At 33.8% G+C, this 14,614-nt stretch overlaps 1 protein-coding gene across 10 annotated transcripts in view; it reads right to left on the reverse strand.

Annotated features, from left to right (window-relative positions):
- Pam (peptidylglycine alpha-amidating monooxygenase) overlaps positions 1–14,614 on the reverse strand; it is a 157,864-nt gene that overhangs the window by 44,900 nt on the left and 98,350 nt on the right. For 6 of the 10 annotated variants that reach the window (XM_020167853.2, XM_020167850.2, XM_020167849.2 and 3 more), the window contains exons 12-14: positions 13,490–13,674; positions 12,382–12,453; positions 58–375 (exon numbers count right to left, since the gene is read on the reverse strand). In XM_020167853.2, the coding sequence (XP_020023442.1) occupies positions 58–375; positions 12,382–12,453; positions 13,490–13,674 (575 nt within the window). The remainder of the gene's footprint in view (positions 1–57; positions 376–12,381; positions 12,454–13,489; positions 13,675–14,614) is intronic. The other 4 variants (XM_074077030.1, XM_074077031.1, XM_020167856.2 and 1 more) reach the window with 1 other exon arrangement.

A 14,614-nucleotide genomic window follows, 5' to 3' on the forward strand; every position in this document is an offset into this window, starting at 1 on the left:
GCTAATGTGGACTGCAATGTTTCACACTTCATTCCTTAGAACAAACCCTAAACGCACCTCCTGTGTGTTCTGGTTCCCAGGCGCCTTCACCAGGGTGCTGTAATGATAAAACTCTGCTCTCTGCTGGCCTCAAAGTTGATTCTAGTCTGTGGAATTTGTGAATTCTGTCTCTGACAAGAATAGCATTGCCCCTCTCCCCAGATTCTGCACCCTGTCTGGCATCAGACCGACCAAGATCCTTTTTCTGGACTACGTTTGCAATCTCAGCTACCAGGTCTGACTCTGATTCTGCCTTTTCTGTAGGATTATACTTGTGCACATGGACAACATCTTCCCTTTCTCCTAGCAGCTTGGAAAGTAGTGAATAGAAATCACCTGTGGAAAAAGAGAAGAGATAAAGAGGTGGAGGGTTGATATGATTGCAAAATTTATAAAATTTGGTGCCTTAAAAACATCATCTCTTGATTCCTCATAGTAATACTTTGAGAGGGAAGGCTGCCCTCAGACTTTCAAGCATATTAGAAAGAAAAAAATCCAGAATTCCCAGAACAGTGAAAGAATAGTATACCTTTACATTTCATTTGATAAACCATATACTTCTTTTGTTATTTCAAGAGCCCACATATTATGGCACATTTGTAGAAACAAAATAGTGCACGTGACTGCATAGTACATTTCAATAAATGGCTTTCACAGTATAGTTAAACTGATATGGAAGTTAAGAATTCATCAGCTTTCTAAAATAAAATATCAACAGCTACATTAGCAAAATGCTGTATTTACAGGCAACCTCTTTGAAGTTGTCTTTAAAAACCTATTAAGGCATAAGCCATAGAAACTAAATACATAATTTCAAGCAGATCTTGTAAAACACATTAATCAAATAAGTATCCATTTGGTACCTGGGAAGCAAAAGTTTTTATTATTTTGCTAATGTGCTACTATAATTGGTTTTTATTTTTCCTTTTAAATGAGAAATGAACAAGTTTCTGAAGAATTATTTTGTGAGCAAAGAATACTTTTAAATCAGTTTGAAATAAAGATATCTAAAAAGCAAAATCATTAGATTGATTCATTATCAAATGTATTTTATGCCTTCCTGCATATTTATAGAGTAAACGTGGATAATCCAGCTCCATAAAAACAAATTATTTATGATACGATCACACAGATAAAAAATTTGTCTACAGAAAGTTCTTGAACATTTTAATCCTCACCATTACATCTTCAAACCCACTTATGTCACTGTGTGAATAGGAAACATGCCACTCTCATGGCAACTCCCAATTCTTCCTTTTCTTACCCTATTCTTACTGCTGGTAATGATGAAATTAGGATTATGAAGTCCTGTCGCCTACATTTTAATTATATTTGCAGTGTCATTAAATAACATTTACAAACTTTTTTCATGGCTATCAGAAGAGAGTCATAACTGGATTAGCCATGATACATATACTAACATTATTATTTAGAAATTGGTGAAAGGGGAACTGAAGTCTTTCCAAAATGATGTTAATGGACCCTGTCATATTTACAAATAGTCTTGGCTTAATGATTCAAAGTAGGTTTTCAATTCTTGCCTATGAAATCAGTTTATCCTGGGTGAAATCTCCAATCAGAAAATAGGACCAATCTCTTTAAAATGAACAAAGAAAATTATAACTCAACCAAACTGGTTAGGCCAATGTGGCATTCTGCCTCTCAGAAGAAAAGTAATCCATTACTGCTAAATTCTTCTGCTCCCCACACTAAGTACAAATAGTTTAAGATGCTTGTACAATGAGACATTTCATCTAATAAATAAAATATGATTTCAAGACCAGATTAGAAAACCATATTTTAAAAACTTGAATCAATGTCATTAGGCTAATATTGATGAAGGAACAGAGAAGTTTGCAGTCATTCAGCTTTGTCAGTAAAAATCTAAAAGCTACAACAAAATAACAAATTGTAGAAGACTCCAGTTCCTTTAAAATGAACATTTAAAATTACAATTAGATTAGGAAAGAAAAATTGTTAAAAGCAATGTAATAGACATGACTACACAAAGGTTGCACTGAGCTTGTGAGAACACAGGTGCAGATCAGAATCTCTACAAATAATTCCTTCTGTGTAAGACAGACCACTAGATGGCTATGTTTTACAGTCTTACGCACAAACCTCTGTGGTTTCTCCTGTACTCTTTCTCTCAATTTACTGGATAGATGAAATCCTGAAATGTTAACCATTTTTCTTAGTCATTAGTATCTCTGCTTAGGAATCCACCTACTGAGTACAATGTATGGAGAAGAACATAAATTGAGGAAGCTGGGGAACCAACCCCTCTGCTATCTCGCTTTTCAGTTTATATTCCAACCACACTGGAATTCTACTTCCTTTAATGTCAACTCTAAGAAGTTATTGTGTCTTCTTCTTGGATTACTCTTTCCACTAATGAACAACTTTCAGATCTTAGGAATCAGTTGTCACATCCAAAAAGCCTTCCTTGCCAACTCAAATTAGGGGTGTCTGCTGTGTGTGCCTCAGCACTCTGATCATTCTCTGTACTCTAATTGTCCAACTGTGCACCTATATTTTATATCCATGTTCTAACACAACCCTGTTTAGTAGCTGCTCTGTGCCTTTAAATAATTTACTTAATCTATAAAGATAATAAAAACTGTGAGAGTTGTTCTATTTTTAGAGAAGACAGTTAATGTAATACCATCCTAATATAGGTATCAGTAAATTGTAGCTATTATAATTACCAACTAATAAAACAACTTAAGTGCAAACATGCATCTGTTTCAAACTATGGTTTAACACCCAAATTTTAAAATACATTCCTATTTCCCAGTCAAGCATTAGGAGGTACTCAACAGGAAAAAAAAAAGGTCTGTTTAAATTTACAATGCTATATTTTCTCAACAAGTCACCATAGCTACCATAATTATTTGTTTATTGGCTTTGCCAAAGGAGGCTGAATATACACCTTTCCTATCTTTTAAAACCTATTTATGGAGAGGCTACTCTTTTTACCCAGGATTCAGCCCTGTCAGTCCTGCCAGTACCCCCCCCCCAACCTTTCTTATAGACTCAGTTTTTCTTTTTGAATACAATTTCTCTGCCTTCAACTTGACTCATAGATTATAAACATGCTCATTTAAGGCTTATCTCAAGTGGTCATGGAGACAGGAAGAGATCCTCTTCTGACACAAGTCTCTTCTACCTTCCCATTTCTACTGCAGGTTTTAATACTGTCCAAAAAGAACTTTCTGTGATAAAGGAAATATTCTCCCTGCACCATAGAACAGTATAGCCACAAGTTATGTGGGATTATTGAGTACTTTTAATGTGGCTAGTGCTATTGAGAAACAAAATTTACTTCTATTTAAGTAGACATATATGGCGAGTGTCTACCATATTGGATGGTCAAGGATTTTTCTAGCTTCATTCTTCCTCACATCTTCCTTCCCTAAGTGAAGGCATTTGCTTTCATTTCCTATTTTACCACTGTATGGCTGTTCAGCAAGCGATCTTAATTGCCAAAGCCGACAGACACTTCACCTTGGCCTTCTGGTGCCATGAAACACTGTGGAAAGTCTCTAATCAGAAACTCTCTTTCAGAACTGCTGAAACTATTCTAAGAAGGAGAGGACAAAGGATATTGATGGAGGGAGCAAATTTAGATAAGATATATTGTTAAGTACGTATCTGCTTCTTTTTCTTCTGCCCAACATATGAAAATGCTGTTGTTTCTTAAAGTTCATCCCAGCACACTTTTTCTCTCCTAGCTAAAGCCTCGTCTTAAGTCAGTCACTCCAGGCTTAAGTTACCACCTCCAGGCAAAATGCTCTGAAACCTGGAGCTCTCCTAGCACCAAACTCATATATAAAACTATCTTCTGAAAATTTCTGCTCCAGTGTCTCTTAGGTATTATGAATTTAATGTGTCTAAAATTGAGCTCTTTATCTTCTTTCCATTACTTTTCCTCCAAAGTATCCCTCTCAGTGATGGCAGTGTGTTTTGAGTTAGTCAGTCCAAAAAATGAGATTTGTTCCTCTCTCACTAGTGAATCACAAAGACCAAATTTGTCAACATCTTTTCTCTCCCTAACACCACTACACATTTGGGATTCTTATTATCTTCTGATTGTCATACTGAAAGGCAATTCTTCCTCAGAACAGATGCCCTACCCCCATTCCTGCTCTGGATGTTAAAACCTATCTAGAATGGTATTAAATCTGCTCTGCCTCTATAGAACTGACTTGGAATTGATGGTCTCTCACCTCCCTGACCCTTCTGGGTTGTATTTCACAGATAACTTTTCCTCAGCTCTGTCAACCCAGGTATTTCTTGGTGGTTTTTCCTAATTCTATTCTGAGACCCAGTGATAAGTTAACAATTTATTTTCCAAATTAGGATATTTTTGAGAAGGAAGAGGGTGTTATTATATATATAGTATTAAATATATACATATATACATATATATATATATATATATCAAGAATAAATTGGGACAGTCCTAGGAAAACCATGATGTTTGTTACCATACTTATTGCTGACAGAGATAACACATAAAGAAGTACTTTATAAACTGTGCCTAACAGAATTAACACCTAATATTTTTAGGAGCTTACCATGACCTAGTCATTTTGCTGCATGCTTTATATAATTTAGTACATTTAATATCTATGAAATAGTTATTATTATCCTCATTTTAGGTGTGGAAATGACAGTACTAACTTTCATAGCTGGTAGGAAGTTGAACGAGGATCCTATGCAGATGGTCCAACTGATTGTTACTTTTTCCATGGCTTAGGTATAGCTTGAGTGTGTCTTCCACTGAAATTTAATCCCTGTTGTGAGGTAGTAACAGGGTGGAAGTTTAATTAGACCATTGTATTTAGTGGTGGCTCTTTGGGAGATGACTAGGGTTAGCTAAGACTATCAGGTTGGAGCTCCCATGATTCAGTATTGTTGGCTTTATGAAAAGAGGGAGAGTTCAGAAGATAGACACTCATGCTTCCTTTCCTTTGCCATGTAATGACCTGTATTACATTCCTGTGCCAGGAAGAAGGCCATTGCTGGATGGCCTTGAACTTGTGTGAAACTTGAAAGTGTGAACTAACTAAACTTTTGCTTTTTAAAGTTACTCTTCCTTAGGTATTTTGCTATAGCAACAAAAAACTGACTAATACAACTTTTAAACTGGTCACTGTACTGGATCCAGGATTCTCTCTCTTATCTGTATTAAGCATTAAAATTTTTCTTGTGAAGTCACCTCAGACTTGCTAACCCTATGATACTTATTTTTTTTCATTAAAAATTAATTTTCTTGTGAGTTCAGTAGGTATATTTACTCTTTAGCTGAGTATGTTTCTGTTTGTTCTAACCTGACCATCTTATAACATAAGAAGTTTGTAAACTAGTCAATACATATACACCATAGTGATTTGTATAAAATTGTATTAAAGAATAATGACTAGTTTTTCTTTGATATGAAAAAGTATGTTTTTTGTTCTCTTTAATAGTTTTCACTTCCCACTATCAAGATATCTTGCATTCATACTCAAATTATATACAATGTTCTAAAAGGGTTTTTGTTCATTTAAATGTACAAAACATGTACAAGGTCTAAATTGCAAGACTAACTGTGGTTTTATATAAAAGGAATTAAAACCTCTTATTTCTTATTCATTGTCATATTCACAGTGATTAATACTGCTCTTATCATAGTAGATATCCAATAAATTATTCTAGAATGAAACATAACTTGCTGAAAGTGTCACCCTTTGCTTCTGCATCAGTAGACATAAATTTTTTTCTTAATGATCTCATGCTGCGGTATGTTCCCATTTATCCCTCCAGCACCTACTAACACTTTGGTATTGGGGTTTGGACTCAGGGCCTTGTGCTCACTAAGCAAGTGCTCTACCATTTGAGCGATTCCTCCAGCCCTTTGTGCTTTAGTTTTTTTTCAGATAGAGTCTTATGGTTTTTGCCCAGGGCTAGCCTTAGACTATGATCCTCCTACCTCCACCTCCTGTATAACTGGCATTATAGACAAGCACCACCATGCCTAATTTATTCTTTGAGATACAGTCTTGCTTGAACCACAATCCTATCTTCATTCTCCAAGTAGCTGAGATTATAGGCAGTAGCCACCATGCCTGATGATATTTTATTTTTATCTTATGAAATGCAGAAATGCTGTAAGTCACAAGTAATCTTACTGAGTGGATTTGATATTTGGAAGACACAACTATAGTAGCAACAAATATGTAGAGAAAATGAATATAGCATTGTACATGAGAATGTAAACACTCCCAATGAAACTCAAAATCTGTTAATTGTGTGCTTATATTAACTACTTCATGGCTTAATGGGCATTTTTCTATTTAGCAGGGATTATTCCCTATTTCCAGTATAGAAATTTCTCTTTACTTTCAGGAATATAACAAGAATAAACTAAAATAAATGGAAACATACATTGAAACTTTGCCCTATAAGGTTTTTTTTTAAATAAATAATATGCTTTAAGGTTATAGGATGAAAGACAGACAAGTGTCTTTGAGTTTTAGATAATGTAAAATCTTAATTATGGCAGATGTTTTACTTTTAAAAAATGATCAAGAACCTCTTAGCAACTTTCTAGAATATAAATGATCATTTCCCATAGAATTCACTAGTACTTCATTACCCCAAGCCAACAGCTTTTATTATTACTCTTAATTTCTATGGTACATGGAATTTGTTCATGACAGTTTAGCCACTGACAAAATATGCCAAGTAACCAAATGATGAGATTAGAGTAATATAACATAAGTGATTAATGAAAGGATGTGAGGAAGCAAAAAATGAGAGCTCCCTTTTAGATTTTGATATTTTGATTTATGACTTGGTCACAACTGACTTTCCCTTCTGGTTAAAGTCAATTTAGTTTATTGATTGTTTACTTATTACTCATCCAAAACATTTATTCTCTAGCTTTAGAGAAATAAAATATATAATCATGATTATCTAGCTTCAGGATCAGAAATGAAGTGAAACTTATTATTTTTTTCTTCTTAGAGAATTCATCTAATTGAAAACAATCAGATATGGAATTTTCTCTTTCTTAAGAAAATGAGAGAAATATAAACTAGAAGGCTTTTGCAACTGCCATGCACACAGATCTCTATCAGAAAGTCTAACCATGTGATAAATGAACATTCACATTTGCCTATTTTGCTATTTGGAAACCAATTCAAAACAGCATTCAGTCAGCTTCCCCGAGCCTTGGGGGGTATTTAGACTAGTGCTTGATAGATGAGTTCAATAAGTAAAGACTTGTGAGAGGCTCATAAATCACAACAAACTGATAAATTTTTAGTGAATGGTAGAATAAAACAAGAATCGTATCTTCTTTAAAATAGCAGGCCAAATGGCATTGAAAATTTGTGGAATTAGCCAAGATGATACTAAAATCAATTGTACTTTGTTAGGGCATGAAGGAAATATCTTTTACTGAACAAAGCAAAGAAATATAAATTTTAGCTAAGTCTGCCTTTGTTTCAACTCCTTTCACAAATTGTTTACCAACTGTTACATTAGGAAGCTTTTACAGTATTCTATTGTGGTTTTAACTTGCAACCTTGTTCCCTTGATTCTGGCTTATTTGATAAAACATGCCAATGGTAATTCATTTTTGTTAGCATAAAACCACTGTGAAATTATTCTGTCTCACAGAAGGTGCCCAAAGACCTTTAACTATCTGGGGTCATGGAGTGTTTTCCCTCTACAAATTGTATTTTTGTCATATTCTCCCTGCCTTGGGAATGTAGTACCTCATGATGACCTTTGAGTAGAAAGATTGATTATATGAGGGCACAAAGACTACAATGCGAAGAGTTTGGAGCAAACTGAATAAAACATGTTGAAGGCTTTTCTGCAGCAAAAGAAATGTTGTCCAGAGCATAATGCACAATTACAAGGACATATTGGTTTTGTAGATTTTTAACTTTTAATTCTACCTTGAATTTTTAAAGATATTGAATCATTCTTGCTTGCAGCTGGCAAGCCTCCTAGCTTCAGCCCATATTTATTTTAACAATGCAGACAGAAAACTGAGGATGCACCTCTGGTATAGAAAACTGAGGATGCACCTCTGGTATGGAAAACATATAGAAGAAATCATAATGCATATGAAATAAAACACGTGCTAGTTTCCTAAAAGTGCCAACCACAATATGTAAGTGAGAGAGATATGTATGCTGACTCATATATGTGGGAGATCTCAGCATTAGTTCCTTGTTCCATGTAGTTTCCTAGGACTCATTTCCTCCATTCAGAATCATTGTATAATTAAATTTACTATCTAATTTAGTATATTTACTACATGTACAGATAATTCTTCAATTACAATGATTCTAAAAGCATGGTAGACATTTCTGTCTTGAATATCTATTTGTTTTTCTCCACGGAGACAGACATCATCAATTGTTCACAAATGAGCTCACATATATAGAAGCAGTCTATTTTTAAATATACACAAATTATGCAGCCATTAAAAACCATTCTTGCAGGCTTGGATGTAGCTCAGAGCTTGCACAGCCTATGGAAGAAGGTCTTGGGTTTGCTCTCTAGTATTGCAAAAAGAAAAAAAATGCACCTCATTTTTGTCAATAATTTTTAACAATTGTAAAAAAGAGTCAATATATATATAATAAATATATTTTAAAAGAACAGAATATAATCTGGGTATGGTGGATCATGACTATAATCCCAGCACTCAGGTGGCTGAGGCAGGAAGACAGCAAATTCAAGGCCAGACTGGGCTATATAGTTAGACCCTGTCTCAAAAATCAGAGTACAAAACTGTATACCCATTTTGATATAAATATTGTCAATATAATGTACATATGCACACTTATACATACACACATATATTTTTTATTATATTTAATGTATATTTCACATATAGATATGTATACACATATTTCTGGGGAATGTTAATTTTTATTTATTCATATTTCATATAGTTCTATAAGGAATATTATTTTTAAAAACTCAATCAAAATAAGCATTTTTTTTTAAATCCCTGCAGACTTGTTTAAGCTTCATGAAAAGGTTTCCAATTATTGCACAATCCAAAACAACTTGATGGGTAAAATTGTCCTTTGATGATGCCTCAGTAATTACATCTTTGGAAACAGTCTGAGATGCACTTGTCTTACCCCAAGTTTTGTTCTGTTGAGAACCAATGTAGACCAAGTTGCTGAGGAAGTCTGGTGCTTCAGTGAATACCACCACATGGATTCACAGAACTCAGACATTTCTTTCAAATGCTAGCTGGTTTCTAATGAAGATTAATATTCTGGCAAAAACTTGTCCATCAGTGCATAGCTACAGTTCTTTATTTCAGTTTATGGAATATGATCATTGACACCCCCACCCAGATTTTACTACTTAACAAAGGTAGTTCTTTCTTTCTAACACATAATTTATTATATATCTTGACCTTTATATTCTTCCCAGCTTTCCAATGCATTATTTTTGTGCACGTACAGTTTGTATTATCCAGGTAGAAGCATCTATATTATTTGCAGAGCCATCTATACCAGTTGGTAGGTACAGAATTTGTCTTTGAATTTATGTTCCCTGATGTTTTATATCTCTCTTGTCTTGCCTTACAACTATTCTTTTTCCCAATCAGAGTTTGACATTTTTTGTGGCAACAACATAGATAGTATCTTTTAGTCTATGGCTAGCACAACTGAAATAATTCAGAACTTTTATTTATTGGAGGTAAAAAATATTAAAAGAATTAATGCAATCTGGAGGAACATATGAGCACAAATTGGGCCAGAACAATATAAGGCAACTGGTTAAACTGAGAGCTTCTTTTAAAAATTAACACAGAAGGCATAATTTATTTGACTAATTAGAGCCCTATTATTAGCTACTTGGTCAACTTGTCTTCCCAGGGAATAGCACAAATAGATGTTTTGTGCAAACAATTATCTCTGAGAAGAATAGAATACTGTTTCAGTAATGAGTGGATTTGTCCTGTGTATTATAAGGTAATAGCTCTCATTAGTGTATCAAATGAACTATCAGTACAAATGTCCGTTTGGTATATTGCTGTATTTCTCTTTAAATTTTAGGCTGTTGGTCCCAGGTACCAGCAGGTTAACACACACTACACTGGCCACTGAAGTCGCTCTGGTGAGGTGCTGCCTTACCATGAACCAGGTGACTGATGGAGCTACTACTTTTAACATGTGGGTACCACAGCTTATTTTCTACAATATTAAAATTGAGAAGGAAGAATGCTTTTCTTTCCTTTCCAAGTAATATCATTTTAGTTACAGCATCTTATTTGTTAAGTAAGAGAAAGCAGAAATTACAGGAAAATAATTTCATATATACCCAAAGAATTCTTTTCTGGAGCCAAATAATAGTTTGGGTACATTTAAACTTCTACATATGCTATAATACACAAAAGAGCAAATGTATGGCAAAATTGTGAAAGTGTTTTTTAAAGGATTTTGTGTGTGGACATATATTAACACCCCTGAGAGCCTACCGTGTGGAAAGAAGAGATTAAATTTAACACTTAAGATTGCTTTTCAGACAAAACCTCTGGGTTTCTAACCTTTCAGAAGTGTGACTGTCTTCCCAGATTAACTCAACTAACTTCAGAAGGAAACCATGGTCCAGCCTTGCTTTTCACAGAAACACATCATTTTACAAGGCTCATTAGTAAATAGTGGTTTCATTCCATCCTGTATCATATATGCAGGTATTTGGAAATTAATTATTATTTCAGACATACTTTCAAACTGTTCCCGTTGTCAAAATATTCACTGTGAAGATGAACAAATTTCAGTACAATTACAGTAAACACTGTTAATACTACTGTATTTAGGTTGCTGTTATTGACTTCCTAACAAATATATATATAGGACTGATAAATTTAGCTAATTTAAATTTTACTCCTTAGCCCATTAGTACAAAATCATCTCCCTAGTTTGACTTATCAGAAACAGAAACTTTAAGCTAAGCTATACTTATTTAAAAATTATTTTCTTAGAGTGAGATGTTATAGAATACACTCTACATAATTTAAACAACCTTTTTATTACAGTTTACGTTCTGCTTCTTTCAGAGTACATTTCCCCCTTTAAAAAGTTTAGATTCTTTGGTTTTTGTAAATACAGTTTGCAGAAGAGTTCTTTGATCTAGACCTAATATAATACATTTTGAAGAATTCCAATAGCAGTTGACAATATCTAAGGTACAAGAAACTTCTATATGTTGCTAATAGAAAAATTCTATTTCTTGTATGCCTTATGTTGTCAGTAGATACATGCTTGCAATAATATTAAGCTTATTCTTAAAAACATATATTTACAAAAAATAACATATATTTAGGCCAAAAAAGACTTGCTAGGATAATATACTTCAACACCTAACACAAAGTGCAATCTTCCAATCTTTCAAACATATGGCAAGAATCCAAGATGCAGGAGAGTAATGTCTCTGTGCCAGTACATGTAGTATATGACATAGCAAGATTAAGCATTTCCAGTTCAAATAAATAGAACAGAGAAAGAACTATGCTTTCAGGAAAAAATACCTCACCAGAGTACATAAAGTATAAATGATCTATTCTTTACTTTTTTCCCCATTGGTGGTACTAAGGATTGAACTCAAGGTCCTGTGCTTCTTAGGCAAAAGCACTACCCCTTGAGCCACACTCCAGTCCTTTTGTTTTTAGTTTGTGTTTCAGATAGGGTCTTCTTTTAACTTTCCTCAGGCTGGTCTCTGTGACCCTTCTACCTCTGCCTCTGGAATAGCTAGGAGTACAGTTATAGGCCATCATTCCCAGTTTGTTTTTCAGGTAGGGTTTAGCTAACTTTTCCCCAGGCTGGCCTCAAATTGTGATTTTCCTGTCTCCACCTCCAGAATAGTGATTCATTTTATCTTGATAAAGGCAGAGAATAGTTACTTACAGAGACAAGATGCAGATTTCTTAATTTCTTGAACTTCAAATATAGTTAATAAACACACCATACAATATAAATGGTAAAGGTCATTAGATTTCAAAAGCAGCCCAATTGTTTTTTACGATTATATTTGCACTTATTTGTATTGCATGAAAAAGTTACAATATTAAAAGAACTAAAACAAAAACAGAAAAACCAAACAGGATTAAATTACAGTAATGAATTTTACTTTCAAGGCCAAGTGCAATAAATGACCATTTCCTCATGAATTATGCATTATATACGAACAATAATAGGGTTTGAGGCTGATATAGAGGGACCTAAAATATCTCACAAACTTCATAATTTCATTGCCTATTTGTACAAGGAATACTTTTATAGACCTACTTACAAAAATAAGCACACATACCCTGGTCTAATACTTCTTCTTCTTCCCGTTTCGGTTGCTGCAGTAAAGCAGTCTTATCTTTGTTCTCTGTTTCTGTAAAAGATCAAAGAAGCTAAGCCTAACTTTGCAGTAGATATTACATACTTTGATTATTGCAATTATGCCATCAACATAAAATCCTATTCAGAATCTGATGTTTATTAGAGTATGAAGAACTTATATGTAGAAATGTTTCAATTCACAACCTTCTCCCACCCCTCCAATACAATAACTAGGTTCATTACTTTTTTGGCAATATATAAATTCATATAAAAGTTTTTAGCAAATTTACTCAAAATTTTTTAAAGATTGCATTTAGAAATTTTTAAAGAAAATTTTGAAGAAAAATTAAGGTGTTTTCTGTAAATATATTAGCATCTTAGTAAATGACTTATTGTTATCTTCTCTCATTAAATCTCCACTACAAAGAAGTAAGAAGTTGCTCTGGCATTTCATTATTGAATTTGTAAAACTCAAGAAGGTCTCAGCATATTTGAAGCAATAAAACAGGATGTGGATTTTGCAATTTTAAACTAAGGAATGACAGTCCATATTACCACTTCGCAGATGAACAATAAGTTAAAGAACAGTTTTGAGAATGTGACCAAAAAAAATAAAACTAGTAATATCAAGAATTGTTCTTTGCTTAAAGAGACCCATTAAGCACATAATTGAGAATACATTTGGAAATGATAACCATTCTCACTGGCAAATTATAGCATGTTTTAGGACATGGCCTAATTAAAAATTCCTAAATTGTATAAAACATAACTGCTGATGGGAGGAATGAGATGGGGAAACTAGAAAACATGAATTAAGTGAAGAAAGGTCTACATTTATGGGATTAGTCCCCAAACTAAATCTGTATTAACATTGGCTGAGATTTTTTTCTTTCACTGTCAAGGGGTCATGTCAGAGAGGAGAGAGAGTATATGAAAGAAAAAGGGAATAAGAATATGTGTGCAGATGCAATTGTATGAATGAAGGAAATAAAGATGATTTGAAATGGTAACCATAGAGTCAAACAAGACACAAAAGAAAACAGAAAATACAAAATCATTTGTTACGTTATGTTCAGCACACAGCTCACCTTTGTGATGTCCATGCATCATAACCACGTCAGACTTCACAGGGATTGGAATGCTGGCCTCTGGCGGAATAGTTCTGAACGTATCTGGAGCCACATTCTGGGTACAGGTCATGAAAGAAACAGCATGCTTGGCTTCCATGTAATACATTATGTATAAGTTGCACATTTCATCACTAGATGTGCCACTGCAGGTGAAAAGAAAGTAGACACAACAAATTAGCCATTCACATAAAACACTTTCTTAGCTCAAGAAAAATGTCACCAGAATATCTGCCAGCAATGGATTCAAATGTGGAAATACTGTGTATTTGTTTTATAGCTTTCCTTAAAACCAATCACAGTTTTCAAACCCATCACAGTTTTCAACACCAAAAACACAATGTAAAGGTATATTTCTACTTGACAGTGGAGTATCAGTTTCTAGTTACTTCATGTATATCACTAAATACTTCAGGTGGAAATGGCAATTAAGTAATTGAGAGATACTTTTTTTCTCTCCTATATCCTTTTATTGTTAAGTTCTCTATTTCCTTAAACCCTTAGATGGGACAGTTACTTTTCTCATAAATTATCTTTATTCATTTAATAGTGTGAAAATTGAGACTACATCAATAGAAGTATCATATATTATTTGCAAGTCTTCAAAAATGGTTTTTCCATTTAACACTAAGAGTCTTGAATCTTGGTTTTAGTTTACTGCCTCCTTTTCATGGTCAGATGGATTAAGTCATGTGCCACGCAAAGACATCATATGTGTTTCCCTAGTATCTAATGTTTCAACAAGACTGCTATAGAAGGGAAGAAAAGAATGCCTTATCAATGATTAAAAATGAAATCAGCACTAATGTATTCTGAGGACTGAGATCTGACAGGGGTAGCCCTAGATACCTGAATACTTTGATACTTTAATATTAAACAGTAGAATGAATATTTCCAACAAAATAAAGTTCCAAGTAACAGAAATAATGTTGAACACCTCATAAAGCACGTTTTCTTCTTCCACAGTTCAATCTTCTTATAGTAAGAAGGAATTGTCTGTACACCTACAGAAGGCTTTTGTATACCAAAGCAGCTCTGGAAAAGGAACATTTCCTTTTGGTTATTAGTTCTGGCAATTTTTAGCAA

The sequence above is a fragment of the Castor canadensis genome, chromosome 6 (assembly GCF_047511655.1).
Source record: "Castor canadensis chromosome 6, mCasCan1.hap1v2, whole genome shotgun sequence".
NCBI lineage: Eukaryota > Metazoa > Chordata > Mammalia > Rodentia > Castoridae > Castor > Castor canadensis.